At 41.1% G+C, this 27,521-nt stretch overlaps 1 protein-coding gene across 1 annotated transcript; it reads right to left on the bottom strand.

Moving 5' to 3' along the window:
• Positions 1–27,521, bottom strand: LOC128758179 (leucine-rich repeat-containing G-protein coupled receptor 5-like). Its single transcript, XM_053864077.1, has 20 exons — positions 27,039–27,521; positions 17,544–17,615; positions 16,791–16,862; positions 15,677–15,748; positions 12,187–12,402; positions 11,482–11,553; positions 9,686–9,754; positions 9,197–9,268; positions 8,278–8,349; positions 8,084–8,152; positions 6,553–6,624; positions 6,282–6,347; positions 6,134–6,205; positions 4,601–4,672; positions 4,219–4,344; positions 3,717–3,853; positions 3,249–3,332; positions 2,614–2,857; positions 2,398–2,549; positions 1–2,075 (listed from the first exon to the last, which is right to left on the bottom strand). The coding sequence occupies exons 1-20, from the start codon at positions 27,344–27,346 to the stop codon at positions 1,384–1,386; spliced, it is 2,811 nt and encodes a 936-aa protein (XP_053720052.1). The 5' UTR covers positions 27,347–27,521; the 3' UTR covers positions 1–1,383.

Below are 27,521 nucleotides of genomic sequence, written 5' to 3'. Positions count from 1 at the left end.
AGAGTTTATTAAAGGTCACAGACTTCACATTACAAACTATCACTATCAACAGTGAAATATTTTACAAGGTGGGAAAATAAGAGGAAGCAGTCACACTTCATATAAAAAAAAAGAACAAACGCAGCAAGTGCTGATCACAGAAAAAGTGCAGCATATGACTGTCACACACAGCGGACATCTTCAATACAAGGATCTTTACAACAACTTTTGCCAAGCAGAAGCCTTTGTTTCCACTTTTCAAAAACAACAAAACGACATTTAAACAATTACGAATTATTTTTTTTTTCAAACTATTTGCTTATGCAGTTCACAAGTTACACATTTGTAAATCACAATGATCTCCTTATCAGTTTAAACCCGGTGAGAATATTCAATGCTTTCCCTTTTTCAATCACGACAACATCACTGACACGATAACGACAAAATCTTCGCGAGGTTTATAGGAAAAAAAGAGATTGTCACAATAGCTTATTTTCAAGACGACATGCACACAGAGAACACAGAGAACTGAACCGCCTGATTGGCTGGAAACACATTTACCAAGGAGTAGAGCTTCACTTCTCTCATCAGCTGCCAAACATAAGCTTTTATCTTGTTTGTCGTCTGATTCCGGTTTTGTGTTTGGCATCTTAGCTGGTGACGACATTCACAGAGAGCCTGGAGTTTTCACACAATCTTGAGGAAACAGATTAGCTGTAGGCACACACACACCCATTCACACACACAGGAACGTCTGTGCAGCGTTTGGTTGAACATTTGGTTGCATGTTTGCCAGCGCAATGTGGTAACTGGTGTCATGTTTCAAAATAAGAGCTGGTGACTTAAGACTGGTGACGTATGTGTGTCAACATCTTGAAGATCGCTACGGAAATCTGAATAGTTGATAGGTCGGATGTCAGATACTTTACTTCAACATAATCTAACAAGGGGAAATATTAAGTCAAGATTTTTGGAAAAAAAAAAAGTGGTTTGGTATTGATGACGATCACAATAAGTGCCAAAACTAGGTTTCTTTGTTTGGTGGGTTTTTGATTGTGGGTGGAGACTATTACTTGAGGAGTAACAATCCTCCATTAATATGAATAATTGCTTGGATGAAACAGACGAAAGAGCATTTATTTATCCACTCAGGGACTTAACTTCAGGCAAACTGAGAAATGTTGGATGGTACGTTTAGTGTCGTATAGTTTTGAAAGATGTATCTCATGAAAACTGAAAGGAACCTCTCTTTACTTGGTAACACAGCCAAATTATTTCTATTATTTTCTGTGAGCTAAAAGACAGTTGTCTTAATCCTGACATGAAACTGACCTTTTAGAACATGAATTTATAATTCATTTTACTTTCAATAACTTTTTGCATGCTCACGTGTTTATATTTTTGTTAGTCTTGTGGGGTCTCTGGATGTAGGGACCTGCACTTCAAACTTTCTCTCTTATCATCTTTCTTGGCAGTAAGTGCCACAAGTGCTTGTGTCGAATCGCATGAATGTTTCTCTGCATCCTCATCGTATGATCGAGCCATCGTTCCAGATATCGCCCCCCTCCCTGCTCCACCTACGGCGAGCTCCACCACAGCTCCACATGAGCGTTTAGCCAGAGCTGCCAGGTGCTCACGAGCGAGGGGGTTAAAGAGAAGGTACAGCAGTGGGTTGACGCAGGCTGGCAGTGGAACTACAAGCAGGAGGAATCCCTTCGCTGCCACCGACCCGGCCAGAGGGAGGCGCAGGAGCGAGCAGAAGCAGAGGAAGGCGACCGGTAAGTAAAGGAGGCAGTCTGAGAAGAGAAGCCAGGCAACGTGACGAGTCAACCCAGACTCCTCTTCGGGCGGCGGTGAAGTCTTGCTGGCTTGGCAGTACAGGCGAGTGTAGGCCAGGGTCATGAGGAGGAAGCACAGCGAATCCAGGAGCACCAAGAACACAGAGAAGGCCAATGTGGAGGTTGAGGAGGAAGGCAGCGGAAGACAGAGAGAGGTGCCACTGTGTCCAGCCACTAAGGGAAGCAGTGAGACGATGAAGCCCAAGAGGAAGCAGAAAGAGATGGCCAGGCGTATGGACACTGGTGTTGAGCTGCGACCTGAGGAGACAAGACCAGTAAGGGAAGTGTGTGGGTGGCATGTCTGGTATCAGCTGCCTATTGGATCAACACAAACACCAGTCAACACCTTTCAGACACCAAATTCTTATTTGTATATCAAAAATAATTTTGTTTTAACCAAATGATTTGACAGTTTCTTAAAATTTCTACTTCAACATAAGGAACATCATTATTATTATTTTTTCTATGTATGGCTTTTCATCTGCCCCGTGTCTGAGTGTGTGAGGACAGCGTGTCACACTCCACATTTACGTTTGGCTTCTAAGGTCTGAAATGATCATTCGCACCAACATGTACTCACCCCAGTGCACATCTGTCTTATGACGACTTGTTGCAGTCATATATCTCTCCAGCGCCGTGACAGTCAGCAGGAAGAGTCCGGTCTGTGATGCGAACACACACAGGAAGCCACTGAGGCGACACAGGAAACTGCTCTGCCACAGTGACCCGTACCTGAAGACACAGTTGAAGCTTCAACAATAACCCTGTTAAACGGCAGGAGGGTTCGGAGTCTGACCTCCAGAATTTGCCGAACGTCCAGGTGTCTACAGCGGCTAGCCAGCCACTCCACACTCCCATCAGCCCATTCACCAGCGCGAGAAGACCGATTAGCAGCTTGGGCGGCGTGACACTTGACATGGGCGAGAAGAAAACGGACAGGACTACAAGAGCGTTGCTGATCAACGAGAGCGCGGCTATGAGCCACACACCCCCTCGGATCGGCCAGCTGCCCAGTAGATGGAGGCACGGTTGAAACGGACCTGAAACACAACCATGGGACTCATGCAGTTGGTCGCTAGCTGTCGGAATTGACATGGTTGGATTTACATTGCATGCATGTATGGTATTGTTCAGATCATCATATTATTTAGTGGGGCAAAGAAACATTAAAATGAATAAAACAAGCAGACCAAAACAACTGCTGGGATAGGCCCCTGCACTACCCACAAGCCTGAACAGGACTAAAAACAGGACTAAATAATGTATGTATTTCTACAGCTACAGCTGTAGAGTAACAAGTAGTGAGAACTGGAAATGTCCAAATCTTCATACATATTCAGTGAAATAAATTGTTGATGCCGCATTGTTTAGGTTTTGGAGGATGTAAAATATGTGTTGCTTGCAGTCACCGTGTAAATGTGTGCGTGGTACCTGGCGCCGGGCTGCAGTGGACTGAATGTTGAGGTTTGGGATCATCTTCAAACTCTAACAGGAATTCCTCCCAGTCCTGGTCCACTGCACAGACATTGAAAGATTTATGGCGGTTGAGTCGGATATTTTGATGTTTGACACAGACGTGAAAAAACGTAGACACAAACTCGTGAACGTCTGTGCAGCATTTGGTCGCACATTTGGTGGAATGTCTTGTAACATAATGTGATGTGAGTCATATAAAGGCATGTTAGAACATTTAGCCCGTGTGCACCACTTTCAACCAAAATAGTGAAACTTTTTTTTTTTTTAATGCAACAAAAGAAGTCAAAAGAGACATTATTCAGCAAAGAAGACTACATTTACACAGCAGTACAGTAGTTCAGCAACTGAAATGACCAATGAAGTAAGAAGTGATCAAACACAGTAAAAATTATGCTTTTATCATGAAACTCCTCTCCTTCTTACCATGACTGCTCACAATGGCAGTGTTCCTCCCTGACGAATCAGAGGAGTCGTCTCTCTCCCAGGACGAGCCGCCTCCTTCATTCCGCTCACAAGAGAGAAACTCGCAGCACTGGAAGGCGTACGGAAGCTCCACTACCCTGCAAACACACCATGGCGACACTCCAAACGTTTAGTCTCAGTCTAGAAAAAAAAAGGTTGTTGGTTCATATATTCATATATACATCTATTGAAATATACATAATTTTTTAAATATGTGAATGACATCCTCTCTTTTTCAACATGGTTGGGTGTGCATTTAAATTGGAGGGTAATAACTAGTCTACGCTGGATTTGGTTGTGGGTTCAAATCTCGTGAGGCTTCAACATTGGACGTGGTTCATACTGCTATACAGCATTAACAGCGTAACGCAACTGGTGACAGCATGTTTAACAGTTTTTCAGCAAAAAATATTCATCCCTTGCCAAAGGAATTCAGTTAATATTACATGTCAACTTCTCCCACCTGACTCGAGGCAGTTCCTCTCTGTCCAGAAGGTCCATAAGCTGACTGTTGCCAGCCAACCGCAAGTGAGTTAAACTCTGTAGACCATTCAGAGGCAGGGACTTCAGCCGATTGGATGTCAGGTCACTGAGGAAACAGGTTTGTACTGTATTTTATTAAACGCCACGACACAATTCTTTAAAAAAAAAGAAACAACTTTATCAGAATTAGACACGGCATGGTCAGTTAACATGGATGTCTCACAGGTTCTGCCTGTTCTGAGTTGTGACCACATCATCGTAATGTAGGCTGCTGTCACGATGAATTTAAAACACTGCTTTCATTAAAACACGATTTTCAAGATGTTCCCAACCAAGATATCTTGCCTTCTTCAGAAACTCACAGTTTAGTGAGAGCAGGAAGCGCAGAGAAGGAGTTGGTCATCACTGTTGACAGTCGGTTCCATGACAAATCCCTGGGGAAGGAGAGGAGGTCACTGATGCCAATTCTCAATTGTGCAACACTTCCAAACATCACAACGTGCACTAGTGAACTGAAGAACATCCAGTGTCATCTTCCTGTCTTCCATTGCTATCATGACCAACAGTTGAATGAGCAGCGGATCCTTCTGAGTGGATCTTTAAGATAAACAATGTTGTCATGCTGGTCTCATCATCAACCGGACCACCTGGATCTGTGAGTGCGTTTCCTTCTGGAAGTGTTTAAAAGGGGCACCTTGGAATCACCGCTCAGGATCTCCTGGGTAATTAAACCTGCGAGAGTGTGTGGATGTGTGTGTGTGTGTGTGTGGGCTTATTATCCTACTTTGTGGGGACCAAAACTTGTCAAAACACTATCCTGGAGAGGACTGTATGACTATTTGTGGGGACATTTGGCTGGGCCCCATGAGGTTAAGCCTCAATTTGAGGATGAAGACTGGGTCATTATAATGGGGTATAAGTTTGGTTCAGAGTCCTGGTTGAGGTTAGTCCTTTGTTTTGGATAGTTAGGTTTAGGGTGAGAATCTGGGGAAAGCATTATGGTGATGAGAAACCTCACAATATTCCCACAAAGATGGAAATACAAGTATGTGTGCTTGTACTTCTATCTTTGTGAGAACCTGTATGAGTTTTTAAATTAGCAGAGTGAGGATATTTTGTAAACAGGACATTTTGGATGGTACTCACTTTGTCAAGCCTCATTTTGAGGGTTAAAGCTACAAAATAGCTGGGTTATTATATTGGATTTTGGTTAAGAGTAAAGGTTAAGGTTAGCCATTTCTATTCGATGGTTAGGTTTAGGGTGAGAGGCTGGGGAAAGGGTTATGTCAGTTGTGGTCCTCACTAAGATAGGATGATAAGTGTGTGTGTGCGTGTGTAAGTTCTCATGTGTCACATAGTTGAATTGTTTAAACTGTAATATTCTAGCTTTCTTATTTTAAATATTGCTTTTTTCCCCATCACAAATACATTTTATGATGGTGGAGAAACTATAAGCACTGTTCTTCATTCTGAATCAAAAAAGCAGAAATATTCATTGACATGTATGCAATGTATCAGAGGATTAAAATAAACATTCATTCACATTGATATGTTTGATCTTTGAAGCTATTTTTAATAATAATAACACTGCACTCAAAAATGGATATCCAAATCAAATCCTACAAGAGGATATTCCATTTTACATTATTACTGCACTTTTATGGTGTCAATATTTGTCTGTTATTGTGTTAAACACGTTACCTAATATTGTGTTATTTCCTCTTGACAACACAAGCTATCAATTTCCATTTTCATTCATGAATATCTGCCCATTTTTTTCATGTTTTTAATATAGAATATATCAATCAACTTAATGTAACATAATATTTTTGCCTGTCGTAATTATTTTATGTCAGTATATTTTCTTATGTTTACAATATCATTAGCACACTTACAGAGAGCGCAAAGAGATGAGACCATGGAAGGTGTTCTCCTCCAGTTCCTCTATGTTGTTGTGATGCAGATCGCTAAAGGAAATAAGCAAAATGAAATCTGTGAGCTTCCTTTTTGGTCACATGACAAACATGGCTGACCCACACTCACATCTTTTGAATGCCCTCACAAGCAGAGAAGCTGGGCAGAGTCTGGATCTGGTTATAAGAAAGGTCGCTGCAGCAAGAGAGAAGAAAACGAATGAAACATTCATTGACTTTAAAAGATACATTTTAAAAGTTTACGACAACAGTCAGTGTCAATAACAAATAGCAGAACTTATTGGTATTGATTGGTTTCATATCATAAAAAATAACAGTTCAGGATTTCTGTACTGTGAAAACACCCTCAAAAGTGAATCAGAAAAGAGAGTAGAGCTCACAGTAGTTGGAGGTTCGGAAGCTGCTCACAGACGAAAGCTGGCAGTGATGTGATATGAGCTCCAGTGATGGTCCTAAAAACACACAGCAACAACACCGTGCTACATTTGGGGGGTGTAACTGAATGAATGTTTACGTCCAACATGTGCCTCATGGAAGGGATCAGATCGCACAACTTCGTCCAGCTAATCAACAAAGGTCACGCTCCATATATATTGCATATGACCAATCAAGAAGAAGTGAGAACCTCCCGCCAGAAGTAAGACAACTTTTTCCTCTTTACTTTTTGTAAATCAAGATTCTAGCATCAGTAATAAAGTAATCAATTATTGATGCAATAATAAAGTAATGAAGTTTTAGACCACTTGCCAAGGAAGCTGCTGTAAAACATGGACAAAAGAAATGCACTGAAACAAAACAGGAGTTCCCTACTGGAAACCCATGGTCTGGGGTGCAACACACCATGTTCTAACACTGCACTGAACAATGTCCACTGTCTCGTGGAGGTTGATTTATTACAGAGATTCCCTTGTATGTTGTGTTCTTTAAGTCAAGTTTACGTACATAAATGGACCTATAGACCCCCATCAAAACCAAATCACTCCTAAGTTAGCTCATTTTCAACCAACCCCGAAGTGTTTTAGTTGTCAGGATTGATGTACGTTTATAATGTATTTTAGAGTTATTGTGTTTGAGGAGTTAAATTCTTCACTAGAGCCGGCGAAGAAGCTTCATTCATAATATGGTGCGCACTATACGGCAAGACCATGTTGGACGCTTAAGGGGTTCAGGTCAAGACAGTCTGGGACAGAACTAAGGTTTCTGATTAAAGTCAATATTCTTAACATCCTATATACCACTCCAGTGTTGAATTTCTGAAATGGCAACTAACTTCAGTTCTACATAGAAATTAAATGAAATGGAACTATTCTATATCAATTTTTTATTTGCCAAATAGAGGCAGTGTAGACTTTGACTGCCAGTGTTCAAAGCTGTTTGTGGACACTTTCGATGGCAACAAAAACAAAGATTATTGCAAATACAAATAGTGGAGGAGTCTAAAAAACATGGACAAAGGACAACAACAAAAAACAGCATTTTTGATATCATTAGCAACAGCACTAGTTTTTCCATTGGTTCTGTCACTGGAAACAAACATTTTTTCTATATCTGTTGATCAGTCTACAATTAGGTCTTAAAGTGGGATTAGAAGTGACTGGTTCAGCCTCAGGTCACAGGTCCAAACATACAAACACTGCTCTCAGAAACAAGCTAACATGGAAAAACACAAGAAAATAAATATTGTGAAGGTGTTTGTTATCGCTTGGAAAAACTGTGGCTTGAGTTTCTGGCTGCTGACTTTTTCTGTTTACTCTGGGACAGATAGAATAATAACTGTGGCGTATAAATAACATCAGGCTGATTTGAGGTTCGGCTTTCAAAACACACGGTGGCGACAGCAAACAGTCTGTGATACAAGACATCACTGTGTGTGTGTGTGGAGGTGTGTGTTTGTGTGTGTGTGTGTCTCACAGGCTCTCCAGGCTCTGGGTCCCTGTCAGATCCGGAAACTCTGTCAAGTTAGCTGCCCCGTTCAAAGATCTGAAAAAATAAAGAGGAAGTTTCTCTCTCAAAAAAACCTTGAGTATAATTAAACTTTTTTACTCAAAATAGAGCTCTGTTGAATCATTCATTTATTTTACAAACTGTATCATGAGAGATCTTACAGTGTTCGAAGCTCCGGAAGGTTCTGAAAGGCAGAACGTCCAACAGACTCAATGGGATTGTCGTAGAAAAATCTACAGAACAAAAACAAATTTTTGGTTTAAAAAAAATGAGCACATTTGTCTTCTCTGGAGGAAATGGAAATGTGTGTTGGAGATCACGATTATTTCCATTCATTCATGTGCTGGCTATCAGTCATCACTTTACGCACTCAGTTTTCCTTGAGTCTTGATCGATCAGTGAACACTTGCATTCATCTCTCCTTCAAGTCCTCTTTGACCACATCTGTGAGACCATCTGGCCTCCAAACCTCTCCACATCAGCTGTCCCACTGGTATATGTACTCACTTCTGAAACAGTCCTTGCCCAACACTCTCAATGAAAAGCCTGGTGTCTTTCTCCCTTCGTCTTCATCCCTCGCTGGTTCCTGTGCCATACATCGTGACAGCCCGCTGAACCTTCCCGGACACTCTCCCACCCTGTCTGCACTCGCCTTTCAATTATAGCATCCATTTGCACAACTTTGTAATTGAAGATGGCCCTTATCCAACAGAACATTCTACATAGGAGGCTCCTACAACAAAGATGATTAGAATTGTATCAGTATGGAATTCTGTTGCTTCGATTTTGTCAGGCATGTAAATGTTAGCACAGCTATGGATACTCCTCATACCGTGTCGGCGCCTCGGATTGGAAAAATCATTTGACTTTGTCCTGTAAGTATGTCAATAAAGGGTCACATTTCTTATCACGCTCAAATGAGACATGAGAGGACTGATGAGAGGATTAAGAAATACATCAAATCCGTGAACACAGAAGACTGTTGCGGTACGCTCAGTAATGGTATCATGAAAGAAAGATCTTGGGTTCAACAAGTTCAAGAAATATTGAATATTTTAAAAACAGAGAGGTTCTGCCTACATAGTGATGAGTGACGGGTTCCCAGTGAAGGCATGCTCAGGAATCGACTTGATGTTGTTGCTATGGAAACCACTAAAAAAAAGTAAACACAAAGACAAACGATTGAGAATTTATTTTTTTGTAATGAATTTCCCATCGACCATGAAAGTTAATTTCTCATATTAACAGGTGTAATTACCAGGGGTGGGACTCGATTTAAAAATAAAATCCAATTCCATGCTTCCATGCTTAAAGTTCTTTTAAACTTAAATCTGTATCTCATACAGTCTCCTTCATGATGGATGTTTTGGTTATGACATCACATTGTATCATGTTGTGCACCTGGGACACAGGTTAATTATTTTTGTCCCAGCCCTAGTAGTTACAACAACAGCTCTGGATTTATATTGCAGTTTAGATTATATTGCCAGTGACTTGGTCCATGGGATATGTGATAAATAAGCGAAGCTAGTGAAAAATGTTGAATAATAAAAGTGATCAGAGACTTACAGCTCCTTCAGGTGACTGAGCGTGCGGATAGCAGTGGGAAACTTGACCAGACTATTGTAGTTCAGATCTCTGAGCAAAGAGAAGGAGAGAAGGGAAGGCACCTTTTTATCTCATGAAAAATGTATAAAGCAAGTCACATAAATCAGTTCAACAGCATGTGAATTAAGTGAGGCAATGGAAATAAGTTATGCAATAATTCAAGAAAGGAATGCAGAACATTATATTAAAAAGACAAAAAGCAGTTATTTTTTTTTGTATTTCAACAGCAAACAGTTTGAAATGAGAACAAATCGGATTGGACTCCAGGACATATCACTTACAGCGAACGAGAGCGGAGATAGTCTGGAGAAACCTTATCTGGCCATCATTTAAGAGACATTTTACTTTTTTTCCGTAACTGAAAAGTGACGAACTTGTGAACACGTGGTTTCAATTAGCTGCCTCTTCCTTCTCTGGGACACAGGTGGCGATTACGCAGAAAGCGTGCGCAGTGACGATGCCACATTGTGAATATACCATTAAATTGAAATGGTTTCAATCTGCTCGAGAGCCTTCATGTATGTGTGCGTATGGTGTGTGTGTGTGTGTGTGTGGCCGAGGATGATTGGAAGCCACCGAAGTTGGTTCGCTTGCTTCCCAAGGACGATGACTAAAATAAATATCAAATAATGTGAAAACCATTTTACACAACAACTGCTTTGACAGTGAGGGATTAAAAACGTTGATGGATCGATAACAGCGTTTGTTTAACCGAAGTTTAAACTTATTTTTCCTGTCTTCATTTCCGTCTTCCGCCTTCACTTTGTTTTTGTTTGTCGGCCAAGATGAACGCCAGTCACTGCTGCAGTTTATTATTGCTGATCACACAGGTACGCAGCCACCAAACAGGCGCACACACACACACACACACACACACAAATCTTGGAGTGTGTGCGCATGAATCGTAATTATGATTAGCATACAGCCGGGGCCACACACAGAGCCAGACACACAATTTCCAAATGAAAGCAGTGTGTGTTAGTGTTTAAAGCTCCCTCTCTGGTTGACTGAGAAAACAGAAACATGCTGTAGGCACACACAGATACGCACAGACAAATTTAGGAAAACACATAAATAGCATGAAGGCCGACTGCATGTCATTTTAAAATTGTGGGGAAAAAAAGTGAATGTCAAACATTTTAAAAAGTCCATTGACAGAGAGAGAACGGAGGATAGTTGACTCATGTAAATTTAAAATACCACGTGTGTGTGCCAGGGGAAGGTTTCATATTCCAGCTGAAACCTTTGAAAGTTTCAGTGAGGTTGATGACTTTTCAACAACTTTTCAATGCTACTTAAAGACTTCCTCAGGTCCAGAGCCGTTCCATTGGTGACTGTGATTTGCTTTAGTGAGCAGCAAAACATGGGTTCCATTTTCATACGCCTGCCAAGCATAACAGCTTTTTAATAACAAATTGGTATGAGAACAAAGCCAAACCTTGGTTATAGGATTATTGTATTTATCAAGTCAATGTTCTATCTGCAAATATTCTGGAGCAAGGATCCTGAACCATAATCCACTGATGACTTTGGAAAGGATCCTAATGGATTTTAGAAATGAATTATCCTCCTGCGTATTGAGAGTCATCTGTAAATTGACATCATCCTGTAAGAATCTTCTTCATGAGACAATAACATGTTCAGTGAAGGGTGTTTTACAAATGGGAAATGAAATCCTTCTCATCTCCTCACCTTTGACCCTGACCCCAGCTCAACTCTGTCTACTCACACACACGCAAACACACACAGACACTTACAGCGTCTCCAAACTGTGGAGTCCCTGGAAGCAGTTCGTTCCCATGGTAACAATCCTATTGTTGTTGAGATGCCTGCGGAGAGACAGAAAGACCGATGGACTAATGAAGCAGACAAAATGTGTGCGTGCACGTACGAGTGTGTGTGTGTGTGTGTAGATGCGTGTGATGGCATTCAGCGCGGCGGCATTGAAGTCGGCTGTCACTCCTTTTGTCCAATGGGTTTGAAGCTAATTTGCATGAAATTAACAAAATAAAAGCAAAAAGCTTTTTGAAGGCCCCGGGCCCCTAAGAAGACAGAACACACCCACCTCACAGATGCAAACAAGCGCACACAAGCAAGCACACACACACACACACACACACACACATATATATATATATGTATATTTGCATGTTATTACGGGACAGTTGCAGTCACACCTAATGCGGCGATGTCTCCTAGCAACTGTCTACATGCACACAACAACAAATGAGAAAAAAGTCGTTTTGAAGATCAGTGGACTCCAGAGGAGGTCTATGTTGATCTGAGCTGAATGTACCAAACCTTTTATACGCTATAGTAACTGAACGCCATCATAACTTTTATTGTTTTGGTGCCATTACAACTTTTTTTTATTTATTTTTTTTTCATCAAAACGTCACCCTATATATACCAGTCAAACAACATTACAGTTTCGCCGTTACGTCTTGGAAAACTTAACTTACAGCACCACCAGGCGGCCCAGCTTGCTGAAGGCGTGGTCCGGGACATGTTTGATGTGGTTGAGGGCGAGGGTCATGGCCTGCAGGGCCGGCAGGTCGCGTAGGGCCTGGACAGGTACCTCCGTTAGAACGTTGTCATCCAACCACAGATGCCGCAGTGAACGCAGACCAGAGAAGCAACCTTTGGGGACGCTGGAGATATGATTGGCATCCAGGCGCCTTGACATGAGAGAAGAGAGCGAAACATGTAAGTGACTTGCACCCACAGGTGACCAGTTTGGGTTCTGCTGCTCTGTAGGCCATTACGTCTCTATGTCCGGGACATTTAGTTGGGGATAGATAAAAATACAGCGAGTACCACAGAAGTGGATCTGGCAGTAGAGGACATGGTTGGCATAGCAACACTGTAGGACTGTTGAAGTAACAGCCATTTCATGTTGTGACACAGTAATAAACAGTCACAATAAATATCTGCTGTATTCATGAAAACTGTGACAGAGAGAGCAGCACAATGCACAAGTAACCCTTGTCACCTTGATGAGACACGTGTGTAAACCCTCATTGTGCACATTAATCATAACAATATGTACTGAAGTGGTCAATATGAGAATTTCCCACTATAAGCTTCTAGCAGTAACAGAATTACAGCACTGTCAAAATGCTTTGGTCAAACACTTGGGACTTCAAAAAGGCTTGGAAATGAAAGCTTCATTTGAGTTTGTTAAGAGGAACATTAGGGGTCAAGTGTTTGAGCACCTGAAGCGCCACTTGACATGCCAACATGCTACAAGAGCCTCAAAGACGCTATGGTAATGAATGTGGAGAGGCCAGTGCCACTAACATCAACTAGAATATTTTCTCAAGGAATCTGGCTGAGCTGTCAGGGCAGAAAAGAAATCACTCATTAAGATGTCTGGGAAACTAACACAAAAATTCACAAATCGATTGCAAATGTGTTTATTTATTTAATTTGTTGAACTATACAACAACAATTGATGAATCATCGAGTTTCACCACAAATTTCAAACCTTTTTTTTTAACAAAATTCACATTGCGCATTTTTCACTGAGGGAATCAGACATTGCAAAGTCACATAAAATAAGTTCTGGCCACTTGTGGTTTATCTGCCATCCAAATGCCACGAGAAAACCTTAAATCGAACAAGTTCATGTTCTTTTAGCAGGTTCCAACCACTCCCACTCAACTCTGGCACATGAAGAAATCTGAGCTTGCCTGATAGAGTCATGCATTTTGAGCTAAAAATGATGACCCACAGAGGAGCAAATTGCTGTTGAGCTCCAACCACAGTGAGGACCATACTTCACTTTCCATGACTTTCTAATGGCTGGCGCCATGTGATGTGTCTCAATATGGTAGTTCAAGTTAGGTTAACTCTTTCACGTTGCTTGTGAAGGGTTAAGGTTGTTAGGGTGAAATGAAGTCCTGTGAACACCAGAGAGAAGAGTGAACTTTTTGCAACTCAAGCGACTCTGAGGACTACCATCAGTTTGGTACTCACTTGTGCAACTTAATGATATTCCTAACACAATAGTCACATTATTGATTCCTCACATTAATGATCAATGGCGGAACAAGAAAGGGAACACAAAATAAAACAGAACCAGAGGGTTATTACAATTACTTTGTAAGGCCCATGAATAACTACCTGGTGCACGCAGGTACTATGTTGGTGACCCCTGGTGTACACAGTCCAAAATTGTACTTACTTATCCTTTAGTGTAAAATGTCAAACTTTAAATCTGTGCAATGTCTACCTGCGTGTTCCTCCAGCACGGTAGCACAGTTGCTTTCCCATCCTGCCACTGTCAATGACACCCGATCCCATCACAGATAGACCCCTGCCCCTCTGTTAATTCTTCCGTGCCGCCTTTGTCAGCAACATTACTGCGCAGGTAGCATTACTGCTTAAACAGTAGTGCACTTTCAGTTGAGGAGTCACAAGTCCTCTCAAAAAACATAAACATGCATGCTGTAAAGGAAACCCGGTTACCTGTCCCACTCAACAATAGCTCCTCTGTTCATGCGCAGGGAGATGAGAAGGATGGGACTACACATAATCATCCATCAGATAAAAGAGAGAGAGACCTTGGACAAAAAGACTCTCCATTCTCTCACCCTTATCTGCACGCATGCACACACACGCACACTCATATACCAGCCTATGTAGCCACAGTCACAGGGAAAAACCTTGACAATGACAAGGGGCGTGTTTGTGTCTCCTCTTAGGATTGGGAAGTGTTTATGGTCGTGAATTCAATATGACGCAATACTTCATTTTGGCAATTAACGGTGGTTTTATTTAGGGGTTGGTTTAAGGTTTAACTTTGGCAAGCGGCAGAGTGCTAGCAGAGTTCAAACATTAATAACAAACATTGTTTTGAATTGGAGGGTCATTCAGGTCGCTCTGCTCTTGGCATCAACGCCAAGGTTATAACACGGTTATTGATTAAGTGATGCTTGTTGTTATCACCATTGTTCTTTTATGTTGTTGTTGTTGTACTTTTTCCCCTTTTTTTCTTTAGGGTGGGTAGCAGCGCACTTGCGTAGGGCTTTGAGAGATGAAATAACAGTTTGTGAAACATCTGTTAAGCAGTGGGGGTGAGAAAATGTGACAACTCTGAAGGTACGTCTGGGCCCTCATGCCTGAGCAACATGGTAGTATATGGGAGGAACATGGAAGTCTTGGTCAGTGGTTCCCATTAAAGGAAGGGGAGCAGAGGATGTGAACCAATTACCAAAGGATCACATTACGCCTCCTCCGGGCGAAAGATTATTTTACTAAGAGACACCAAGACAGAATCGGACCGTTTGCTGAGAAGCCAGAGGACAATGAGGGTCCTTTAGGGTACCACATGAATTTAAAGCCCAGCAGCATATCAGCATCAGTGCTGACTTCAGTTATCTGAAAACACAAATCCCAGTCGATGGAGATTCTAAGTGCCCTGTTGACGTTAGAATCTTGGAAAACCATCTTCAAATAGATTTTTTTAATGAGCCCCATGCTCCTGTTGGGCCTCCTGCAGGCGCCCAGGTGCCCGCGAGCATCACGTGGGGACCACTGTTTTGACAAAACATTAATCAATTTGTGGAAAGAGACATTCCATTGTTTGAAACTTCTATCTACGGTGAATTATGGTTCTTGCTGGGCTTCAAAGTCACAGTTATTTACTGTACGTAGCAACAGAACCTGAAAACTGGAGGCAATATTTTTATTTTTATGGATCCTTGAGTGCACTCCATTCGTTTTGTTTTTTTAGTGTAGACAAGTTTGAATATTAGGTGCACCTGATGGTCTTTATTTTGATACATGACATTTTCAAATAATTAAAAAATGGATAAAATCAAAGGCTAGAATTCGGGGAATTTTTGTGCATCAACAACGATTAGGTAAAAGACAGAGTCAAGAAAAACGTGGCAGAATAAGGTGTTCTTCAAATACCCCAAATACAATAGAATAAGAAGAGTTTCTCACAGTGACTGAAGGTTGTGCAAGTTGCTGAAGGCCTCAGCCGGAACCGACTGCAGCTGGTTGTTTTGTAGCATCCTGGAAATACATGAAGTAAATCTAAACAGTTTCCAAAAATTTTAAACACAATATCTCATGGAAACACGCAGTGTTATGTGAATTAGCTCTTGAACACTGAACCATCCCTGGTGGAACAAAATAAATGATCCCACCCAGCCAGCACCACGTGCTTCACAGTGTTGGCTGGGAGATTTCAAACTACCTCATTTCAGAACATATTTGGTTGTCTTGAGGGATTAACTAAATCAATTTAGGATTTTTGTTTGTTTGTTTGTTTTATAGATGACTTTCCTTCACAACATGTCTGGATATAAAAATGTCAAAAAGACATTTTAAAGCGTCGTAGAATAAAATAGCATTGGTTGTGCTGTAAGTACTGAATACAAAGAAATGTTTTTTAAAGGTAAATCTGAAAAAATGAAATCTTTCACACAGTCAACAATCAACAATAATATTGAACATTAGTGCAAGGCTGGATTTCTATTGTAGTAGTCAAGACCACGCTGAGAACAGAGCATGCAGAAACCAGGACCAAACTGAATATCCAATAAATGCATTTCAGTTTTTAATATATATATATATATATTTTTTTTAATGACAGCATTTTCTTTGGCAGTAATAAAAAAACGTGTGTGCTTTTGACTGGTAGACTTATGCTATTGTTTTAGGACATCACTTTGGTCTTGGTCTTACACAGTCTAGACTACAATAATATGGCTTTCCATCGGCTAAAAAATATCTATACAGAGCAAAGTTTATTCACAAAAGTACATCTTTTTGATATCAAAATGTACGGTGGTTTTATGCCACCCTGCAAAACATAGCGTTGCAAAGCAACACCGTGTCTTGAGAGAATCCATGGATTGTCTTGTGAATCATTCGACCAGTACAGTAGATGAATCATGACAAATGGCTGAAACTTAATTATTTACCTTCTTAATCAAGTTTCTAAGAATGAATTGTTCTCACTAGCAGAGACGTTTACTACACTTGGACTGACAGATGAAAGTGTTTCTGTGAATGATTAGCACCAGTAAACACACCCGTGTCACACACTTACAGCACTTTGAGATTGAAGAGGCCGGTGAACGCCCCTCTGGGGATGAATGACAAATCGTTTCCCGCCAAACGCCTTGGAGAAAAGAAAACAGCAACGATATTGTCAGTCCAACATTTCTGACAAAACTCTTTGGATGATGACACAAATGAAGAGCAGCACAAATTGTGACAAATATTGAATTTAACGCGTAGAGCCAGTTCAGAACCTTTAGTTATTTTGGGTTCTGAAGCCCTGTGTTTTTGGGATCATGCAGAGTTCAGCCAGTCTGAATTCCCATCATACACCTCTGTGGTGTCCTATCGCCGTAGTGACGTTTCTCACGCCGCGGCGACAAATATCACACACACATATAAACACACATAGCTGGCAGCCGAGCAGAACAGCAGTCAGAGTCATGTTCGGGTCTCTGAGAGGTCAACTGTGTTCTGGAACTTTCCTTTAGTTTTACTCTACATCGCAAATGAAAGCAGGGTAACACTGTATAGAGGGTATGAAGACATGGAATATTCATGTCATTTGTTATTGATACTGCTCAAATTAGCAGTGAACTGGTGACCAGGGCAGGATGATCCCCAGTTACCAAGCAGCAAGCACTTCCAAAAGATGAACTCAGACAAGATGCAAAAGGAAATGGGAAGCACGAAACCGACAAACTGCTGTACAGCTCTTTCTCATTTCAATATTGGATGAATGGATCTGCCCAAGCTCTTGAGTAAGATACGCATCGCTGCATGTATGTGTGTTTAGACTCACAGCTCCTCCAAAAAGTATAGACTGGACAGCGCTCCAGTGGTCAGCATGGTCAGATTGTTCATGCTCAGATCCCTGCAGATACAGAAATGGATTTTAAAATATGGTCAATACAAAGGTAGACAATTTGACAGAGGACAAAAGAACATTTTTGACTTATTTAACATTATTTTCTATAGAAGTCAAGCTGTTGAAAAAGATGGTCATATTTATTGTCCAAATGCAAGTTTGCCAACACAGAAGATTGTTAAGTACAATCTGAAGCCAAGAGGAGACGGTGAAGCTGCAAAACAGTTCATTTTCACATTAACAGGCTGTTAATTCTCTTATTACAGGCACAACCATGAGAACACTTCAGTTGCTATCCCAGGTTGCTATTTAGGGTCCAGGCACCACAGAGGGACCATAAGTGCAAGGTGACTTGGCTACCTCTTCCATGAGCAGCGCCACCAATCCCTCTATGCAATTCTCTCAACCTTGAGTGAACAAGCATTTTTGTCACATGGTTTTTTAATTATTAAGTGAGGCCAAATCTTTCCCCGGTGCTGTCATCATTTAGACACAGCCCAGAGGAATCAGAATTCAAAACAAGATGACATCACTGCTTCTGAACAGACAGAGGTTGTATTTGTGCAACCTTATTCGTTCCTTATCTGCGGGCTTGGACTATTCCCAGTGTGTGATCCCTATCGATAGGTAGTGTCTTTCCCTCAGCTGCGTCTGAAAAGAGACAGTCTGCCTCTGTCACACACACCAAGAGTGTGTGTGTGTGTGTGCAGGTCCAATTCACCCACCGTTAACTTCCTCAGCACTTCATAAAGCGGCTTTACAACACAGACGGGGTTTGTTTTTAGCAGACTGCTTCTCTAGCCGCCTAACTGGGCTACGGCTGATTGGTTTTTACTGCAGACACACACCGTTTGTGTAACTGCGCCTACTGACTCTTGGCTTTATGGGTCAGGGCACACTGGTATATATGTATCTGTAAAGGCGTACAAGCATGTTCTGGCATGGGGTTCTGCGTCGTCCTCAACATTAGGCCTCTTGTACACGGTGGGGACACAGGCCTATTTATTTCACTCAGCTTCTTATTTAAGAGAACCAGCAGGATGTGACCAAATGATTTATCGAGGTTTAGTTATATTCCATTTGCTTACGTTAGCTTTTAATGACTCCTGGTAGCCAAACGCTAAACCTCATGTCATAAACGTATCACAACATCATATTTAGCTTAGCACACATAGCAGCCTTTGTTGCATATGCTTATTGCCTCATGCTGTACATGCTAGTCAGTTTTTTTTTTTTTGTGAAGAGGCACATTTTAAATGACAAAATAATTCAGAAGCATGAACCATTCGACCCATAGATCTTTATGTTGTTTGCAGCCATTACTGTATTGCATGCAAACTTGGATGCTATTTGCTTCCTGAATTCCTAAATTCCTTTAATAACCTTAAGATGCAACATTTCACTATGCATGCCCTTACTTGTTGGCGGTACTACAACCCTACTGAACAAAAGAGTTCAAATAGTTCAATTCTTGGGACAAAGCTGCTAAAATTAGCCACACACAGACATAGGTGAATAAGTTCTTCCCATGTTAAAGGAGATTTCATTATGGTTTGGGTTAGAAAAATATTGACAGCGCAGTCACAAATAAGAATAGTTGGGATTTCAGATTCTAGTTTTTTTGCTACTTAAAACACTTCTATTACTAAGGTATGAAGCGTTAGACACGTCCTAGCAGTGAAAATTCATCCAAAATGTACTCAAATAAAAATACTAAATAGCTTTTTTTCATGTTTTTTCCACAGATGGGTAATGAGCTCAACACATACAGTACAGCTTTTACTGTAAATATCAAAACAATAAATCCGAAAAATAAGTGAATTCTCTTTTTTTTAAAAACATGGTTAAGCAAAGTGTTGAGAATGTTTATTTGTGGCCAAAAAATTGAAATTGCAAATTGTTATTCCAAGAACTTCTGTACATTTTTATCTGAGTTCATCTGAGAACCATACCAGAGGTTGATCCAGTTGTTATAGCGACATTGTCCTCACAATGAGAACGACTGATTACGCTGCCGGCAAAGCCCTATGAGCTCATATGACCTCATATGATCTTCATCCATTTGTTTTCTGGATAAAACACCCACCTGTTGAACTGTCAGGCATTCCAACGCACGTCCTCTAGTTTGACTGATTGTGATGGTAATTTCCATAGAACATTTACAACAAGTGTACAACGATTAAGATCATAGAGTCAACTTGTATCAGTCAGAAGTTACCGTTATAATAAGAACGGCAGAGTTGCCTGACTGCTGCGTAGTGAGAACACTGCAGACCAAATCTAGCTCTCCAAGCCATTTATATGTACACATTTACAACTGGCTCAAAATGAAATGGAATTCTGCATTCTCAAAAGAAAGTCCCTGTCACCACGACGACTACGATACGTTTGGCTGTGCAATAGGAGGCTCTCTAACTTCCTGAACAAATGATACAATAGGAAAGAAGAAATAAAACGCAATGTTTCTCATTCTACAAGTCTGAGTTAGTGATGAAGAAGGTGATTTTTTTCCTTACTAATATGAGTGTCAGTTGTGAACCATTCAATAGACTTTCTATTTATTGTCCACGCCAGCAACTGTGTTTGCACCATGAAGTTAACTGGGTACCATTTTCATGAAAACAACACGAGTTACAGCAAAACCAAAATGAATCAGTGTTCACAATGTACCATAAACACTTGAATAATAGGACAATAAGAAGCAGACAATCCATGTCTGGCAAATTATTGTTTTGCAATCCGCAGGAAGAGGACCTACATGAGTTTACTTTTTTTTGAGTCATTTGAAATAGTGGGCGATTATGAGCATCTAACTCAGGAGCTACCTTTTTCAACTGAAACGTAAACTTTCACAAAGAGTTGTAGTGAAAGAGTCCACTTCTTGTTAAGGGCTTTTTAAGTATACAGGCAGAACAGGTGAGCACCAAAAAGAAAACAAAGCAATTCAACATCTTCTACAAGATGTACATTGTTGTAGCTTGGTGTTTGTGTTGTTGAGATTCGCCAATCTTAGTATCAGCCAAGTTAATCTACAAAAATGATGATACCTTGGACGACACATATCCCTCTTAAACCAATAGTGTGCCCACTGTAGATGCTGTAATAAGCCTATAATAAAATGGCAAAATACAAACGTGTGCTCGATGCGGGAGGTCATTACCAGAGACTTTACAGTCAGCTCCAGCTCATCAATTAGCTGTCTGGCTGCATCTTTGGTGTTTTGGTTGACACCGATGGCTCTCATCATGTGGTTTTCACCAGGCAGCTGTGTTCAGGTTTACAAAAAAGCCCCAGAAATTGCTGCACACAACCTGCTCAACATGGTGAAGCACTTAGCGCTAAATCCTTTCGTTATGTTCCCCAGAGGATGTAGAACCTGACAGAAGAAAAAAAGAGTGTAAAAACTTGAGAGGATTGTGTGTTCATTTCCTTTTGAATCAATGGGAATCTGCAGTGGCCGTGAATGTCACCTTTATGAGAATGGGACACCAGAGCAGCAAGCTGTGCAGGAATTGTAAAAAGGCAGGAATCGCAGCAAAATTCCCAGATTAGAACAACACAATCAACAAGTTCAACAAAGCTGATGATTCGTTCTTCTTCAGGGTTTGGTGTGTATTTGTTGAAGACTGATTGTGTGGTTTAAAAAGAAAGATTGTGGGTATTTTTCACCTCTTTTTTTGCTTCAATAAAGTTGTTCTAATGGGTGAGTGTTGATTTTTGCGCGCCTCCACAGACTCACGCTGATGGATATCAGACCTTGACTCAAAAGGCTGCGAAAACACAAACTTTGAAGAAAGAGTTGTGTGGAGTGACAGCGAGGCCTCTCCCTCTGTTTTTGTCCTCTTTCATTCTTTCTTTTTGGTCTTTTTTTCCATTCTTTTGGGGGGCGGGTCAGCAGGGGGCTCCGGGGGCCAAGAAAACATGGGGGGTTTGGTCCCCAATTTGTCCTGTCAGTCAGTGCTGCCTGCCACCGCACAAACAAAAACCACAGAGCGATGTCATGACCAACTTTGATTTTTTTTTTCTACAGAGGGATTTTTCTGAACTTCCTTTGAAGATGCCTCTCCGCAACTGAAAAACATTGTTCTTCAGTTAGTTTTTGGTATCAGTGCAGCTGAACTTATTTAGTGGATTCATTTTCCATAGTTTCACGGAGGGAAGCAGATGACAGACTTAACATGTCAGCTTTCATCATCCAAAATTGCTCACTCTTAGCAAAAAACAAAAAAAATTAACAGTAACTCTAAGAGATGAGACAGCTTGTATTGACAAGCTTATATAACTAGTCTACTACTAGTAGTAGTCCACACTGGATGCTGCATTTCAACATGTTAGTTAGCATAACATCAGGACCACATGACATCACTGTCACTGTTTAGCCTTCGATATGTTCTCTTCCTCTCCAAGTTCAGATGTTTGTACTCTCCTTAAAGCACTCAGTTTTATCCACTTAAAATTAAAGTATTGACATTGGCAAAGCACGCATCTCTGGAGGATGGGAGTCACAGATTCAGACATGAAAGTTCAGATCCAGGAGGGGTCCTTGGAAAGCATGAGTGGTGCCAATGCCGCTGGTCATATTTGTGAAACTGCCTACAGTGAGATGTTCAAGCATCTTCATCTTTCAAGACAGTATTTATCCACGGTTAAAATGTCGCTTTGCGAAGTTACTTATCCAGTGCGGCGTGTCATTGATCCCATAATCCCTGGGAATGCTTTTGTGTTGTCAGTTCTGGTTACATAATCAGAACTGCAGGCAAAAGGAATCAGCGAATGGAGTTTTGTCTGGCCTCCATATTTGTAATTTATTTAAAGTAATTTTCGCGGATGAACATCGTGAAAGTGACATTTTCATTTGTTGATAACATGAAGCACATGGAAAAGCATAATAGGACGGCTTCATTATAAATTCTTAAATATTTTTTATTTGATGAGCCTATTTGTTTTACAAATGGAGTTTAACATCAAATATTTACCCAGAGACTTTGCATAGTCAACACTGAATCTTAGCCGCTCATAGATCAGAGTCTCATGCAGTAATAAAGCATACGCTGCGCCGCAGTAGCGTTATGCCTACCTGTCTTAGCTATCTAACCTATGTATTTTCCAGTTTGCTTTGGGTAATGCAATAGTAGAGGTTCCAGGAAGGAATACTCATGAACCAGTCAATAGAGGTCCATTGATGCATTGCATTTTGTGCTGGATATCACTGCAAAATCGAACAGAACATTCAGGGGGGTTGTCCGGGCCATTAACTCACGGATTTATCAGATTTTTTTTTGATAGGTAGATGTTCACAAGAGCAACAAATTGTGCTGCAAAGTTCATGGTTGCAATATCATGGCTGAGTGGTGTAATGACAACATGAAGACGACACTTGAGACTATGAGGATGCGCCTTCTATACCTGCTGACCTGCTCATGTTTTGCAGTATAAATCAAAACTGACTGTTCCCTGAGCTCCTTTAATTCTGAATAAGGTTTCAGTATGAAATCTTCTGATCACAGAGAAAACCCTGTCCTTGGTGGATTTCCTCTGGCTGGGCATCTGATTCACTTGGGAATGGTGAAATGGAACAAAAAAAAAACAAGATAAAGAAACAAATCGTGGTCCACTGACAAGTTGGTTGGCCGGTACTGACTCCAATACAAGTGTTATGACATCACTGCGATGAACTGATCGAAATCATAACACTGTTCATGTATGATTCTCCGCCTGAGACGACTTCTCAGTGCAGGAAGCAGACTTGTGCAGATGTGCAGCAAAACCTTCTATATTAGAAAACATGAACTCTGTCTTTTCTCATATACATTGTCGTTCTTTTTTCTTCAGTATACTGTTGTATTCATGTCTTGTTTTTGTGTGGATATGCTGGAGCCAACATGGACAGTGGTACTCTTGCCTATGGAGAGTCTGCTTGTTCGCAGAATAGGGAGTGGCACCAGGGTTGGGCACTGAGTGAGGAGGGGGGCGACGATGAGGACCGTCCGTTATGGTGGGGTGTCTCCCAAGCTAAGGCAGCGGGATAATGGGTCAGCTAGCAGTTCTGGTCTGGCATCAGTGGGAGACTGTAGCACGATGTTATCCACAAAGCTATGGCTTGTGACAGAGGGGACTGTCATGTTAAGACGGGTTCCTACCCACTGCTGTCAGGTTGCACAGTGGTGGACTCTAACTGGACTCACAGTTCAATGTTGGGCATTTGCACATCATTGTGTTTTTTGTGGTATTTTTCCTCATTACAATTTTAATTTTCATTTATTTATAAGCATATTTTTAAATAATATTTCTGTTTCTTACAAGTTTTTATTTGTTCCTACAGTGTTGGTTGTAGTGTTGCTCTGTCTGTCTCTAACATTTAATATATGACTTTGGCATCTTTAATGTTTGTGCTGCCATAACAACATTTTCCTAATGCATGCTTTTCTCACAAATCTTTTTATTGATCTTTTCCAATATTTGAAGATACAAATAGCACAAATACACAAACACAGCATAAACAACTGTACTGTATGGATTTAACATTCATTCGAATTCATTTTTGCAACTTGTATCTCACTGTATCTTATTAATAACCAGAGACAGAAAGTTGCACTGAAATTCCAACATGAATGCAGCTTCCATAAGCTGCATACATGCGATGACATCTGAGGTCTAATTACATTAGGGGAAATGAGGAATATTATCCCGGCATAATACGTTTCATGTATGATCATAAATGTGCGCTCACCAGCAGACAAACACGCATTTCTTGACTTAACAACTTAATGAGAACTAACGAACAAAGAACCTTTGATCGTGACTTGCGTAGCGTGCGTGTGTGTGAGTGTGTGTGTGTGCGTGTGGGTCCATCTGCCTAGGAACACACAAGCACACACAACTATTCCTCAATAGAGCAAGGTTTTCTTTAATGAGGGTGAAATTTAAATCCTGACATTGTGCAGCTTTAAGGCTTCAGCCAAGATGGGCCGGCTCTCTCAACACACACACACACACACACACACACACACACACACACACACACACACACACACACGCACGCACACACACACACACACACACGCACGCACACACCGCAATGACGTAACGGTTTTCAAAGGCTAAAACTGGTTTTGAATGGAGCTTTAGTCACCTGCTGAGAAGTGAAATGGATTTCAGCTCTTTTTCTCTCCTTGAAGGAGTTTTAACAGTCAGACAGGAACAGTGACAGTTTAGCAGTTCACGCAGGTTTTGTTGTTCAGATGTTTCAAGCTGCGCGATTTTCAGCGTGTTGCCTTGCAGACATGTCCCAAACTTTACCTCTGCTAAGAAAGACATGAATAAACTGCAGCTGCGTCATGTCAACATCTGAAATCATTTCTGTGCTTATTAAAAATGGAGTCAATGTCAGTTCTATTGTCTCCCATGCTGCTCTGAAGATTGGGAGTCATGCTGGATAGGAGTCCAACTTATATTAAATGATCAGACATCTTTCCTTGATTGTGTTGCTTTCACAGATGTGAGGCATGGAAAGTAAATTAAACTGGGGGAAAAAGGTTATACATGAGTCACTCAAAGTCAGAGAAAAATAAAAACCATTAAAAAGTTTGGATTTGAAAATGTTCTCTTGCATTGCTGCATGATGAGCAGTGATGCGACGGGACACGATGACGCACTCTCAAGTGAATGTGATTATATTTAGTTACAGTTTGTTACACATTATTTTTAGGATTTCTTTCAGATGCGGTGACTGAAGCGACACTTTTCTTCTTGACGTGTTTCAACTCAACAGTCAGAGATGGAAAATCTCTGCAACAAATTCCTAAAGCGGTTGTCAAACGATCACATTGGCTTTGTCGTACAGTTCAATTAAAATGATGGTTCCCAGCTAAAAATACAAAAATGACAGTAATGTTTAAAACATTAACCAAGGAGAATAATGTCTTTTGACTGAATTTAATATTTCTGCTCCAGGGAGCTTTCAGTAAGAAATGGAGACAACTTAAGTACAAAGTCTGAGTCGTTATTTTTACTGTCAGAGCTCGACTCTGCTTCAGAGAACTGAAATGCTCTGAGGGTTCAATTGTTGTATTTGAGAAGATTTTTCAATAAACTCATCATCTGAGGACATGGGAATGAGGGTGCCGTCAAATAGGCACACTTTATCAGTCCTTTCTTTTCCTGATCTGCCACTGTTGTTTAATTAAAACCAATATGTTGGAATTATTCAGATTTCTGTCGTATATTGTTCTCTACAGCATTTGGGATTTTCAAACTTTCTTTCTCAGCACCTTTTCACCAAACCTACAAGTAGATATCTCCTAACAAGGACTGTTGTCAGGATAACAAATTTTATTTCAAGCTAAAAATCACCATTGCATCTGTGGGCTACATAAAAGGATATGGCGGTCCATATTCAGTCCACGAGCCTTGCTTTTGACACCAGAACACTAAACTGTCTTCGCTCAATGTTGAGTGGTGATTCTGCAGAGTATATCAGGAAGGAGGTGACATAAATAATTCTAGTACAGCCCTGCATCATTTGTAATAATCTTTTTGGAAGACTGAAATAGCGTTCGACAGGTATAATGTGACAAATACCTTTTCTCAGGCTCTCAAACACCCTTCAATGTCAGGGTGCAGAAAGTAATTCCGACACATCAAAGCTTGCTTTACTACATTTATTATCTCACTATTTATCCTGGACCTCTGAGGGTTTCGGTGTTTTGATGACTGATGATTATTAGCTATTATATGATTTAATGGACTCTCCGGTGGAGATAATCTTCATTGGTGTTTAATCCCCTCGACCACTGGATCACAAAAAGGTGTGCTCAAACATAATCTCATCCCCATAAAAGTGAGCTATTATTCATAGACTTGCAAGATATTACATCAAATACATTATTTTGTACATTAAATATGTTGCATAGCTCAGATAAGAAAGTCGAATAACAAGTTTGTAACTAATAAAATAGTGACTGTGTCGGGGCCAGAAGGAGGAAAGATATGAGCTACACTATTACTCTTTTTCACTGCCACTATGAAGGACATTGGATCAGAGCAGCAGAATCAGTCACTCCACTGATGCAATGATGCAGATAAGAAAAAAACAACCTTCACCAAGACCCCACATTTATTATTTTTTATTCAACAATATTGCTCTCCATGTGCGCCATAATCAAAAACAAGTCTTTTTCGCTGAGGTGCATTCACTATTTTGATTGACAAGGCTGTTATTCATCGATGTAATTAAATTTTTCTCGATATCACCTTTTCACTTACTTCTGTCAGACGTACCTCCAAAGCACACGTTGTAGCACGTAAACGTGCAACAGGTGCTCAGGGTCTCACGCTGTACGCATGCGCGCTTATGCACGCAGGCAATTTCAACATTTCTGATCTAAAATAAACGCGCAAATGAGACAAAGTTTTAAACTCGTGACTCACAGGTAGGACGTGAAGACGCTCAGGTTGGATGGAATCTCCCGGAGTCCCAGGTCAGAGCAGTCCACCCGGTGCAGTTGCCCGTCCAGCTCGCACCGACAGCGGTCGGGGCAACTGCTGAGCCCCGCTCCCGCGTCCCCGGGGCTGCTCACCGTTCTGGGCAACGCGGAGCTGTGGAGCTCGGAGGGAGATCCAGCTTCTTCGGCAACTTGTTGCATCTCCAGCAAGGCTGCGGAGGTGCTGTGGCCGGCCGACAGAAGCAGCAGAGCGGCTAATAAAGTTCCAAACCCCTGCATGTGTCCCGCGGACATGCCGCTCACTCCAAGTGGAAAGTTGCAGAACTCGAGTTCACCTATGTGACTACACTCTCCCTGCCGGACCACCGAAGTGGTAGCTGAATGAAGAAGTCAAGCTTACGGGAAGCCCAGCTCGCACAGTGTTGGAGAAAGTATGTGCGGAGCCATCCACTCACTACAACCCCATTTA

This window comes from Synchiropus splendidus, chromosome 4, assembly GCF_027744825.2.
Source record: "Synchiropus splendidus isolate RoL2022-P1 chromosome 4, RoL_Sspl_1.0, whole genome shotgun sequence".
In the NCBI taxonomy this organism is placed as follows: Eukaryota; Metazoa; Chordata; class Actinopteri; order Syngnathiformes; family Callionymidae; genus Synchiropus; species Synchiropus splendidus.
This window is presented reverse-complemented; position numbering and strand designations above follow the sequence as displayed.